This window comes from Myotis yumanensis, unplaced genomic scaffold, assembly GCF_028538775.1.
Source record: "Myotis yumanensis isolate MYYU_CA2020_CCGP unplaced genomic scaffold, mMyoYum1.0.hap1 SCAF_9, whole genome shotgun sequence".
NCBI lineage: Eukaryota > Metazoa > Chordata > Mammalia > Chiroptera > Vespertilionidae > Myotis > Myotis yumanensis.
In genome coordinates, this window is record NW_027223760.1 from 79524861 (window position 1) to 79538343 (window position 13483).

General features: G+C 54.5%; 1 protein-coding gene across 2 annotated transcripts in view; it reads left to right on the top strand.

The window, feature by feature from the left end:
• The window catches only part of EEPD1 (endonuclease/exonuclease/phosphatase family domain containing 1), a 73113-nt gene that overhangs the window by 34176 nt on the left and 25454 nt on the right, over positions 1-13483 (top strand). For both annotated transcript variants that reach the window (XM_070424785.1, XM_070424784.1), the window contains exon 3: positions 12265-12316. In XM_070424785.1, coding sequence (XP_070280886.1) covers positions 12265-12316 — 52 coding nt within the window. The remainder of the gene's footprint in view (positions 1-12264; positions 12317-13483) is intronic.

Here is a 13483-nt window from a genome sequence, read left to right on the forward strand (position 1 = left end):
GGCCCTCGGCCACGGCTGGGCAGGACAGGCAGCGCCACACGCCCTCCAGGAATGGCGAGCCTGCTCTGCACTCAGCAGTTTGCATTTTGATCTCATCAGCGTGTTCCTCTTTATAAAGTGTGAGTCCTAGTGACCCGAATGCGCTGTTGGCTGGGCCTGGGCCAGCGGGACCGGGTTACTCCAGTTCAGAGAGGCCCCGGGCTGGGGTGGCAGCGAGGGGGTTCCCTGTGTGGCTGCGTGGGGGCGGATGGGGCTTGCTCACCCTGGCCAGGGGCAGAAGGGCCCGCCAGACTGACAGGTTCTCAGACTGGGAAAGCATTATGCCCCAGGTGGAGTGGACCTGTATCCTTCTCTCACTCTCTTCCTAGCAGCCCTTTAATTTTTATTTACGTCTTTATTTTGGTTAATCCTCACCTGAGGATATTTTTCCATTGATTTTTAGAGAGAGTGGAAGGGAGGGGGAGAGACAGAGAGAAACACCGATTGGTTGCCTCCTGCACACGCCTGGAGCGGGACTGGGGATCGAGCTGGCCACTGAGGTACATGCCCTTGACCGGAATTGAACCCCAGAACCCTTCAGTCTGTGGGCCGACACTCTATCCACTGAGCCAAACCAGCGAGGGCCCTAGCAGCCCTTCTAAAGTACAAGCAGAGTTTGCAGAATTCGGATGTTAGTATTTAGAAACACAAATGCAGCGTGTGTAGCTCTCGGCATTTGGCTGGTGATAGATTTCAGGCCCTCGGCTTTGACGTCCACGCATGTTGGCTCCGCTGAGGTTTTATCTGCGCTGATGAATGGGAGCAGCAGGTTTCACGCTCTGAGGCTGGGCCCCGGCATGGGGTGTGCTCTTTCCCTGGAATTGAGTGGTCAGCGGCGGCTGCCCAGGCTCTAGTCTAGGGGATGACATGGTAGAGTTTTAGAAACAGGCAGGCAGACCACCTGCCGGGCCCTTGTGGCCCCTACGCTGTGCCAGGGCCAGTGTTAAGCACGTTCCCAGGTAGGTGTTTCCCACATGGCTGAGTGAGCTTATCCTCGAAGCGTTTTTCCTTCCTTAGGGAAGCAGTTCTCCAAGTGTGGTCCCCGGACCAGCAGCAGCACCTGGGAGCGTGCTAGAAACGCAGATGCTCGCCCTGGTCGATTTGGCTCAGTGGATAGAGCTCCCCCCCATGGACTGAAGGGTCTCTGGTTTGATTCTAGTCCAGGGCACAGTTCTTGGTTGCAGGCTCGACCCCTGGCTCCGGTTGGGGCACATGCAGGAGGCAACCAATTGATGTGCCTCTCTCACATCGGTGTTTCTCTTTGTGTGTCTCTCCCTTCACCCCTTCCACTCTCTCTTTAAAAAAAAAAGAAAATCAATGGAAAAATATCCTCAAGTAAAGAGGAACAAAAATGGAAAAAGAAGTGCAGATTCTCAGGCTGAGCCCAGGAGCTCCGGCGTGAGGACCTGGAGAGGGGCCATCTCTGTTTTCAAAAGCCCCCCAGGCACCCAGACACACCCCGACGCTTGGGAACCCCTCCTGAGAGGTGAGGGCACGGAGCTGGAGCTCCTGCACCCAAGCCCAGGCATAGGACGGGCAGATTGGACAGCCACGCTGTGCCTCAGTGTCCCCGTCTGTAGAGTGGGGTGCTGACAGGACCTGCTGCATGGGGCCGTGTGGATTGCATTAGGTAACGAATGTTAAAACCGGGAGGCACATCCTAAGTGTTTGCTCTAGCTCGCTCAAGGTCCGTTGGCTTTGATCCCTGTCTGTTTGACCCCAAGGCCACTTCCTCATTTTACTGTAGAGCTGTCCCTTAGAAATCTAACTCATTTAGTTGTTAAACCATCTCATTCTGCAAAAAAAATGTGGGCTGCTCCCTAGGTCCAGGCTAGCAAGGCGGGTTTCCTCCTCATCGCCAGCTCTGGTTCCTTGGTGGGAGCGGAGCTGCTCGGAGCCCGAGAGGGATTTTAAGGCCAACTCTGAGCTGGGCATGTGCATGTCGTTATCGATCAGCGATGTCTGTCCGGATGCTGGGGGGGGCGAGGGGGGCGGGGGGTTCTTTCCTCCTGTTGGGGGTGGTTGTCAGGCAGCTCAGTGAGGATTTCTGATGCTTTCCTGCCACTGGGTTTCCGGGGAGGCTGAGTCACCACCGAAAACCGCAGGCCAGGGGGTTGTGTGGGCGTGTGGTTTGTGGGCGGAGCCTGCCCAGGAGGTAACGTGCCCCTGGCCTAGGGTGCCTCTTCTGGGACTCGGGTGGCTGTGGCCATGGGGAAGGGCTGGTTAGGCCCCGGACGGTCTGAACTCTGGTCACATGGCTTCCCTTCCATCATCACGACTAATAGGAGTTTTAGCCCCATTTGCAGTTCGTGGAAAGGGCGGCCACACAACAGAAGTGTATCTTCTCGCAGTTTGGGGACCGGGAGTCTGAGAGCAAGGGGTCTGCAGGGTGGGTTTGTCCTGGGGCCTCCGTCCTTGGTTTGCAGGAGGCCATCTTGTCCCTGTGTCTTCACATGGTCTTCTCCTGGGCACGTCCGTGTCCTGATCGCCCCTTACAAGGCCCCCTCATTGGCCCTATTTTAAGTTAATTACCTTTAACTCAATTACCAGGTCTCGATTACAGTCACACTTGGAGGTTCTGGGGGGTTAGGACTTCCACATGTGGATTTTAGGGGGGGACACCATCTAGAGCAGCGGTTCTCAACCTGTGGGTCGCGACCCCTTTGGCGGTCGAACGACCCTTTCACAGGGGTCGCCTAAGACCATCCGGCATATCAGATATTTACATGACGATTCATAAAGTAGCAACATTACAGTTATGAAGTAGCAACGAAAATAATTTTATGGTTGGGTCACAACATGAGGAACTGTATTTAAAGGGCCAGAAGGTTGAGAACCACTGATCTAGAGGTTCAGGAGAAGAGCCCAAGGGGGCAGTAGGCCCAGCACCAGTTTACTTGTGTGTGTGTGTGTGTGTGTGTGTGTATCCTCACCGAGAATATGTTTCCATTGATTTTTAGAGAGAGTGGAAGGGAAAGGGAGAGACAGAGAGAGAAAAACGTGGATGTGAGAGAGACACATCGATTGGTTCCCTCTAAAGTCTGCAACCGGGGTGCGTGCCCTTGACCAGAAACGAACCCGGGACCCCTCCATCCACAGGCCAACGTTCTGTCCACGGAGCCAAACCGGCCAGGCCCCAGCACCAGTGTGAATGGCTGGAGGTCGGGCAGGATGGGCCTGGGAAGAGCAGTGAGAGCAGTGTCAGCGGGGCGGGGAGAGGGACGGGATGTCTTTAAGAGTGGACTTGGCCTCGGGTCCTGGAGAGAGAGGAACTCCGCCGAGCGGGAGGGATGTGCGAGCATGGCACAGACGTGTCAGAAGGAGATGGGCACGTGGCTCGGGGTCAGCTGGGCTGAGGCCTCTCGGTTGGTGACACTTGACCTTTGGCACAGTTTCCGCAGGAATCGATGTCCAGTTTGGGAAAGGCAAGTGGTACTGTCACCTTGCATCCCCACCAAGCCTCCAGAGTCTCCCCACCGAGCCCTGATCTGCAGGTCTGCTCGAGGAATTCCCCAACGTGTCCCACGTGAAGGTGGCCGTGTGGCAGTCTTCATGGACGCCGCACCTTAGTTAGCGGTCACACCCTCCGTCGGTGGTCGCAGAGTGCGGTTCCCGGGCTGGCCACCTCTTCTGTCCTGGGAACATGTTGGAAATGCCAGTTCTCAGGCCCGTGGCAGCCCTGCCTCAGGAGAAAGCTCGGGGGTGGGCCACCCAGGTAATGCTCACTGACCCCCGACCAGAGCCACTGTCCTCAGTCCAAAACACAGGCAGATGGTTATGGGACACGAACACGAGAACCCCGGGCAGCCGCGTCCTTGCCTCCCGCCTGCTTCCCCGAAGGGCCTTGGCGGTTGTCACCTGGAGCCCTGAGCGTGGAGAGCTGGGCTGGCAGAGTTAGAGGTCCCGTCTCGCAGGGGCACCTCCCAAATTACAGGCCAGCAGTTTCTGCCGGGTCCCAGGCAGCTTCCCGACCTGACTCCGCGCAGGAGGTTCCCAGGCAGCTTGTGCTGGGGAGGCTGGGGGCGGGGACTGGGAAGGCAGGGGCCTCCTGGGTCGCCCTGAGTCAGTGTCTTAAATTGAAGAGAAGCCGGGGAAGGAGCGGAGGGGCCTGGCTTGCAGGCGGAGGGTAAGGTTTCGCACACAGCAGCTGGAACTCATAGCAGTGGCGTCGGGGGACCTCTGGCTTTGAAGACCGAGATGCTGCCGCTTAACAAAAACCAGCCGCGGCCCACCCGCCACCGCCCGGGTCACCGAGCCCTCGTGCCCCTTGGGTGCCCCGGAGATCAAAGCGTGGTGGCGGCAGCGGTTGCTGCTGCTTGTTGGGAGCTTGGCCCCGCGCTGCAGCTCGCGGTGTGCACACAGCAGCCAGCGTGCATGCTGCAGAGGCCAGGGTTTCTCCCCCTGGGAATTCGTGGGACAGACAGACATCCAGAGACCAGCCAGGTCCCCCATGTCTGGAGCTGACTCAGAAGCCTGAGGGGGGGAAGCCCAGATAGCCAGGCTCTGGGCACAGAGCGGTGCCCGTTTGTCCCGCAGTGGGACCTCACTCACCTTCTGAGAGCCGTACTCACGGCGCTCAGGGGCCTTGCCGCCCGGGTCCGTGTTTGTCTGTTCTGTGCTGCTGAGCAGAACAGATCCTGGGCTGTGGGTGGCTGGGCCACAGGAGAGGTCTGATCGAGGATCTGGACGTCCTGTCCTGGGGACCCAGGGCTGGCACTGTGCCCTGATGCTGGTCCTTCTGCCCTCGGGGAGAACCTCTGGGCCTCCCTGCAGACCGCAGCCCCGCAGCCGATCGACCGGGATTCCTTTGCAGTTCGTGTACCTGTGCAGGTGAGCCTTCCCGTGCTGCCCAGACCACAGGGAAGATGGAAACTCGGCTCTGGCTCTGGGGCCCCAAATGATTTGAGCCAACTGGTAAAGCTTCCAGACACGCTTGGTTGTTTTTAATTTTTCTCTCCGGTGAGTAGCCTCTAATCATACTTCTTCCAGCTGGCGGGCCCCTACGCAAAACTTTTTGGGGCAAAATATTGATAATTGTTATTTATCAAGACCGTGCGATAATGTAAAATTCCCATACATACTGATCTAGTGTTTCCAGTGAATTCTATCCAATTAACCAAGGAGAGGGCCCTGCCAGTATTCTCGGTGGTTAGAGCGCAGCCCACGCACTAAAGGGTCAAGGGTTTGATTCCTGGTCAAGGGCATGTACCTAGATTGCAGGTTTGATCCCCGGCCCGTCTGGGGCACATGGGGGAGACAACCAATCGATGTGTCTCTCTCACGTCAATGTTTCTCTCTCTCTCTTTCTCATTCTCTAGCTTTCTCTCTCTCTCTCTCTCTCTCTCTCTCTCTCTCTCTCTCTCTGTCCCTCCCTTCTTCCACTCTCTCCAAAAATCAGTGAAAAACATCCTCTGATGAGGATTAACCAAAAAAGGGGCGGGGGGGACGAAGGAGAGGAGTGAGTAGCATGGTTGCAGAATGTCAGCTACGTTGCAGAGGTCCTGTTGGTCACTGACTGCCCCACCCCAGGCCACTTCCCTCCCCACCACTCACCCGCTCTGATGAAAGGATTGAAATTGGCCAATAAAACTCCAGTTTCTCTAGTGGTCAAGTACATGTAAATTTAAACAGCATAATAATACCTTTCCACCCTTTGGGTTAGGGAGGATTAACAAAAATTACGCAGCTCGATCCCCAGCAGGGCGGCGTGCAGGGCAAGGGAGCCGGTCATAGTGTACAACGGCTGGTGGAAGTCCACTTCTACAAAGCAATTTTGCAAAAGTTCCTTAAAATCTTTAAAACGCACATTGCCGTGGCTGCCTGGAAATTCATTGTTTGAGACAATTAAAGGTATTCGAAAAGTAGAATATGCAGAGTTTTCCACTAAAGCAGTGGTTCTCAACCTTCCTAATGCTGCGACCCTTTAATACAGTTCCTTATGTTGTGGTGACGCCCAACCATAAAATTATTTTTGTTGCTACTTCATAACTGTAATTTTGCTACTGTTATGAATCGTAATGTAAATATCTGATATGCAGGATGTATTTTCATTGTTACAAATTGAACATAATTAAAGCATAGTGGTTAATCACAAAAGCAATATCTAATTATATATGTGTTTTCTGATGGTCTTAGGCAACCCCTGTGAAAGGGTCGTTCGACCCCCAAAGGGTCTCGACCCACAGGTTGAGAACCGCTGCACTAAAGTGATCATTAGAACAGTGAAAAATTTCAAACAGCCTTAATGTCCGACAGATTATTCTAGCATATAGCGATGCTTTTATCTACATATGTATCTCCATTCAATTACATAAAAATACTTAATGAGATGGAATCGTGCCAATAATGACAATAATTTATAATTTAATGGCAGTTAAAAATAATAGAGCATGTACAATATGAATTCAGTTTTATAAAATGGATATATTTATTTTTATAGAGTCTAAAAGGATAGATATCAAAATGTTAATGGTATTTCTAGGCAGCAAGATTGTGCTAATGTTTCTTTCATTTCTGTGTGTGTGTGTGTGTGTGTGTGTGTGTGTGTGTTCTAAATTTTCCGCAGTGGCGGGCGCTCTGTAAAGACCTTCTTATAATAACGTAAAGGAGAGATTCCTGTGAAATGTGCCCTCTGGCTTGGGGCTTTAAACTGCTCCCAGCCCGGAGAACCTCACTGCTGCTCTGTATTACAAGCCGGGGTGAATGTTTGCTTTCTGCTGATTAATGAGGCCGCCGCCTCTGACAAAACCCAGAGGTGCATTTCTTCTGGCCGGAGAGGAAGGGCAGCCTCACAAGAGGTGAAAGGTCGGCATCCAAAGCCAGATGAGGAATTCGGGCTGGAGCACTGAGTGGGGGCCGTGCACCGTGCGAGGTAACTTTCTAATTTTCAGTATGTCCTGAGAGCAGGGACTTTTTGTCTCGCACGTTCAATCAATCGCTCTTCCTCTTCCTTAGAAAACGAAAATAAATAAGTTCTTTAGACGGTGGCCATGAGCAGCTGAGCAGCAGGAAGGAGCCTTGCTGGGCTTCTGTGACTCTCCTTGTTACAGAAAGTTGGGTGATGGGCGGGAGGGGCCCAGGCAGGGCCAGGTCTCCGGGATCACGTGAAGCTGAGCTTTAGGAATATGCACTTAATGGCGGCTTGACCGGCTTAGGAAACATGAGAGGGTGGGAGAGGAGGAGAGGAGGAGAGGGGAGCAGGAGGAGGGGAGACTGGTGATTCCATCCAGGTTAGAGGGGCTTCGGTAAGTGAGAGCTTAAGGGGGTGCCTGAGAGAAAGCCCTGGCGGAGAAGCATTTAGGGGGGGCGGGAGGGTAGGTTTTAAGTAGTGCTGAGGGCGAGTTTCACGATGGGGTCGGGAATCTGCAGGATGTGGTTCAGTTGAAAAATCAGAGGCAGTGCTTTGAGGCCTGCCTTTGTGTGAAGTCTCATCGGAAACCGGGTTTTGGGGCTGCAGCTTGCTTTGCAGCGCGTCCAGAAGATGCTGGGCTGGCGAGTGGCTAGGCGGCCGGGTGTGTTATGGCAAATGGGGTGCGATGCCAACAATGGCGGCATGTGGGGGGTAGGTGGGGAGCTGTTCCCGGTATCGTTCTCTACATTTTCCTGGAGGTTTGAAAATGTTCACGATTACAATATTGGGAGCAAAAAGAGCAACTAGATGGCAAATCCTAAACTTGTGGACATTTATAGGGGAAAAAAACAGTTGACCAGGAGTCCCCTGTGAATCCCAAAATACAAAAATACGGGGAGCAAAAAAACAAAAAACTGCAACCCCAAACCCTTAATTATTGACTTGATAGCTGGTCAGCGTGCATAAAAACAAACAAACAAAACAAAACGTGTGTTGCTTACTTTCATTCTCCCAGGATTTGATGCTCATAAAGAATTTTTACATAATGCAAAAGATTAGGCTGTTGGAAGGAAGCCTGGTGAGTGGAAAGGGAAGACAGGAAGAAAAGACAAGGTCACCTCTGGAAGATCGCATCCCCCAGGGCTCCAAGCACCTTCCTACGGGAGGACCAGGGGCAAGTGGAGGTGCAGAGCGGATGGGGTCAGCCACAGTCTTCACCTGCGACCAGGTGAAGGAGGCGACACTGTCCCTGCAGTAGACGCAAAATCTCATTTGACCTGTTGGCTTCTTCCACTTCCCCCAAGAAAGCCCCGGAGTAGCCAAAGAGGAGTCAGTGAAAGCCAGCGTGGCTCAGTGGTTGAGCGTCAGCTCATGAACCAGGAGGTGAGGGTTTGATTCTGGGCAGGGCACATGCCCAGGTTGTGGGCTCGATCCCCAGTAGGGGCGTGCAGGAGGCAGCCGGCAATGATTTTCTCTCATCATGGATATTTCTATCTCTCTCTCCCTCTCTGAAATCAATAAAGATATATTTTTTAAAAAGTGGCACCGGGTGAGGAGTGTGCTGCTGACAAAGGGTGTGAATGTGGGAAAGTGTCCTCAGCCTCCAGCGGGAGCCAGGCTCACTTCCACTGGCCGCTTCCCACAGGGGGTCTGACCATCTTCTGCTGTTTCCTGTTAGCACTGGTTGTCACCTCTGGCCAGTGGTTTGTGCTTGAAAAGATTTCCAGAAGGGGCTGTCCTGGTCCCACACAGAGGGTCTCCCTGGGAGCCGGGAGCTGGGGCGCCTGCCAGGGACTCAGGAGCCTGGAGGCCGGCGTACTGGGGCCTGGAGGAGCAGGACCTGACTCGGAAACGGGTTCTCTTTGGGGTGCTTTTCCCACGTGGACAATGAAGAGCCTGCAGGGAGAGGAGGAGCCAGCCTTTCCATCTGCTGCACAAGCCGCTTGCTGAGAACAGCTCCTGCTCTTCCTCCCGCCCACCCTGCGCCTGCACCCCCATTCCTGTCCCCTGAAGCCCCTTTCCAGGGAGCCTCTCCACTCGGTGCAGAAGCTCACAGCGCCCGCCTCCGCCTCCTGGAGCTCCCTCAGCTGGCTGAGGCTGGGTTTGCTCCCACTGAATCCCCAGCGCCCACTTGTGCCTGGTACATACCCTTACATACTAGTATTTTATCTGTGCGGTGACTGGACGGCTTCACATTGCATTGTTTGTGCAATTACTGTCAAATCACTTTGTAAATCAGTGACACTCAAAGTGCCAGACAAGGGAGCTAGAGATTGATCCTGACTCGGAGAGCATGGGTGCAGGGGGGCGTGTCACCCTGCAGACGTGTTTGCAGTACTCACAGGGCTACCTCTGCCTGCCTGGTCAGGGCCACTGAGGTTCATTCAGCCTGCCCCCCGGAGCCCCCTTTGTCGCCTGCGTCTTCGGCCTTGCGGCGTTTCCTCCTGCCGTCGGGTCGGGGCCTGCCTGGCCCGCTCCCCGTCGCCACTTCTCATTCTGTGTAGACCTCCCGGTGGCAGATGCCGCCCGCTGAGCAAGACCTCTGCCCTCGGCGCCTTCCCTCCTGTGGCTTGTCTAGCAGCCGTGACTGCACGCCTTCTAGGTCGTTCTAAGCGATGCCCGTCCTGACTTCAGGACTGGCCCTGCCTTTGCCATTTTTCTAAGTAAATCACCGCTTTGTGGGATTTGCCTCTCTTCTCAAAGTCCAGCGCAGACAAAGGCATTGCAGCGCCATGCAGGAGCTGGGCTGTTCTCAGAGCGCGCCGGCCAAGCCCAGGCCACCGGCTGACATGCCCGGTGTCTCCCAGCTCTGCTGGTCCACGTGGGGACCCGGAGGATGTCAGGGAGACAGGCCTCCCGGGCCTGGGCCCAGGCAGCGTCCCGGCTCTGGGAGCCCTGTGGGAGCCGGGACCATGCTGTGTTCATCTTGGCCCCCTGGCGCCCGGCACCATTTCTGACACTTAGTAGGACTCGGTGTATTTGTGGAGGTAGCGAGAGGAGGGAGGAAGGAGAGGAGGAGCCGGATTGAAATGAGAGATGAGCTTCCCTTCCAGGGCGGGGCGTTAGAGGTGTCGAATGGCGTGTTTGGTAAATGGGTTTGCTGCTCCTTCACGTGTGAACTCCCTCCCAGGGGGGATCCGATGTGCTGGAAGAATCTGGTACCAGAGACGTGAAATAAAGACGCCCTGCTCGGATAGTCTCCAACTGGGTAAGAAATAACGTCAGGATATCATGTAACAGGACCCATCCGGACAGCTGCTGCGAGGAGGGAGAAAGACGAAGCAAGCATGGCTGAGGGGGGGGTGGAGGGGGTCAGTGTGACCGAGCAGGAGCAGAGGGAGTGCCCTGCCACGAGCCCTGAGGTCTGTGAATTGTTTCTGCTGGTGGTGGTGGTGACTTTGAAACTTGCATTGCACTTCCTGGAGTTGCTCTTAAGTAACTCATTGCATTTGCTTGGCCGGTGCTTGCTGAGTTGTGCAGAGATCATTGTGCAGAGTCCTGTCAATTAGGGTGAACCTTATTGTGGATAGAACCCCTTGGGAGGGAGGCACGGGGTCCAGGAGAGGCTCCTTTCTTTCTGCTGCAGAGAGCCTGTGCAGAGAGCCCGTTGGGGGGGAGGGGGGTTGGGGCACAGGGACCAGCAACCATAAGCAGATTAGCAGGGTGAAGAGGGAGCTGGTGACACCATCAACAGCTGACCCCTCCCTCAGCACCCTGCCGAGCTTGCAGCTTCCTCCCTGGGGCGATGAGCCCACCGTGGCTGCCTGCTCACCGTGACTCTGACCACTGCAGAAGCCACTCGTCACAGAAGGGGAAGTACCTCCCCGGTAAACCTCCCTTCACTTCCGAAGTCTCTCACCAAGGTGCTGCCTGCGGCCTGGGCTCTGGCCCCTGGACTGGAAACGGGTGGGCTGTGTTCCCCCTGCCCTCTCTCTCCCCTTGGCGCCTGTGCCTGGTTGGCCCTCTGTGGGGCGCCTTCGTCCCCGGCCCCTCCCCCGGCAAAGCTTACCGGCCCCTCCACTAGGAAGCCTTCCCTGACCTCTGCTGGGCCGGCTTCTCTCTGAGCCTCGGCCATCCCCTTGGTACACTGTACGCCACCATATTCTGGTCTGACTATGGCCTCCAAGGGGCCGTGAGCGCCTCATGGGCGGGGAGCAAGTCAGAGTCAGCGTGTACCCCGGTTACCCCCGCACAGTGGGGCTCGATCCAGGCGCATTGAGCCAGTGGGCCCTTGAGCAGGCCTCCGTAAGCAGTGGTCTCGCGCTTTCTTGTCATCCTCCGAGGGCCGTCGGGGAAGATGGCCATTGATCATGGCCTCCGACTTGATTCAGTTTCCTCACAAGGAGCGGCTGTCAGTTCCTTTCAGAATTTTTTTTGGTGAAGTGTATATGACATAAACTTCACTCTAACTTGCACCGAATACGTGTACAGCTCAGTGGCATGAAGAACACTCGCTTTGTTGCGCTCTCATCACACCATCCATCTTCAGGGCTGTGTCCTCATCTCAAACCCAGACTCAGTCCCCATGAACCACTAACTCCCACCCCTGCCCAGGGCCTGGGAACCTCTCCACTTTCTGTCTCTGTGAGGCCACTCTAGGCCAGTGGTCGGCAACCTCATTAGTCAACAGAGCCAAATATCAACAGTGCAACGATTGAAATTTCTTTTGAGAGCCAAACTTTTTAAACTTAAACTATATAGGTAGGTACATTGTTATTAACTTAATTAGGGTACTCCTAAGGCTTAGGAAGAGCCACACTCAAGGGACCAAAGAGCCGCATGTGGCTCGGATTTGTCTTTTGTGTCTATGTAGCTTATTTCACCTCATAATGTCCTCAAGGTTCATCCATGTAGCACAGGCCAGAGTGTCCTTCCTGTTTTTGTTTTTGGGGTGTTTTTTTTTCTGTTAATCCTCACCCGAGCGTATTTTCCCACTGATTTTGAGAGAGAGTGGAAGGGAGGGGGAGAGACAGAGAAAGAGAAACATCGATGTGAGAGAGACACATCGAGTGGTTGCCTCCCACACGTGGCCAGACTGGGGCTGGGATGGAGCCTGCCACCGAGGTATGTGCCCTTGACTGGCATCGAACCCGGGACTCTCAGTCCATGGGCCGACGCTCTATCCACTGAGCCAACCCTGCGAGGGCCAGTGTTGCCGTCTTTGTAAAGCTGAACGATATTCCACTGCGTATGTGTCCCCCGGATGGACGTTTTTTAGAAACATTCTTAACAGCTCTGTAATGGTCATTTCAGTTCAAACCCAAGGCCGCCGTACGAGGGGAGGGGACGTAGAAATGCGGCTGAAATTTCAGCCTTTTGCCCTGTGACCTGCCTGATGCCTGCTGACATGAAGTGTGGTTTTAATTTTCTTACAGCATCAAGCTTCTCGCTGTGCAAGAACTCCTTGACAGAGAGGCCCTGGAAAAGGTAAATGTTTTGTTCTTCCTACCCCACACCCACACCAAAAACAAACAAACATGCAACTCCCTGTCATCGGAGAGGGAGTTGGCTGCAAGGCTGGGCTGTTACTTGGATCCTAAGTCAGTGCACCCCGAAAAATTGTAGTCAAAGCCCCCATGTTGCTCCCATGCTGCTAACACGTGCAGACCGCGCCTTCGGGGCTGTGTGAGGGCAGAGGCTCCCGCGTGGGCCGTGCTCTGGGGCAGCCGCCGTGCTCTGGACCCCACCCGAGTGCCAGGGTCCGTGACAGCCACTCGCCTGCATCTCTGCTGTGTGTCATCCTCTGGGCTAGTGGATGATAAAACCGAGGCCCAGCGAGGCGACGAGCTAAGTGGCGGAGGAAGGAATTGAATCCCGTGGTTTCATTTTGAAAGTTGATGCTTTTTCTAATTCCTAGACCAGTTCATGAGTTCGGGGCCCTTTTTGGGCTACTTCTAAGGAATGGGGAACCCCCTCCCTGCCTCAAACCAAGGTTTGCACTGTGCCCTGGAAGAGATACCCGTGTACCTCGGCTTTTAGGTTTGTCAAGACACAGCTGGGACCCTTGGCCGATTGGGGGTTTGAGGTCTGTGTGCGAGGGGGGTGGGGCTCCCAAAAGCAGGCTGGGCAGGTGCCAAGGGGGTCAGGCCCTCCAGTGCCACTCACAGACCCCAGACGCACACCCAGCTGCTCCCCTCGGGAGCTTAGGCCTCTTCCTAACTATGTGATTACAGGTGTTAATTAGAATAAATAATGTCAACAGAAGAGAAAGTGGTTAGAGCCCAGCCAGCGTGGCTCGGTGGTTGACGTCGACCTATGAACCAGGAGGTCACGGTTCGATTCCCAGTCAGGGCCCATGCAGGCTTGATCCCCAGTGGTGGGTGTGCGGGAAGCAGCCGATCAATGATTCTCTCCATCATTGATGTTTCTACCTCTCTCTCCCTCTTCCTTCCCCTTTGAAATCAATAAAATTATTTTTTAAAGTGGTTAGAGAGATAAGCACTGAAGTGATATTTTATTCATAGAATTGTTTGGATTAGTGGTTGGATGGCAGGTTGACACTGAAGCAGATTAAGTTTTTAGGCATCAAGCCGTGATGTGAGGGCGAGGGTGGGGGACCTGGGCTCAGGCTCTGAATCTCACGTCCCTCAGCCT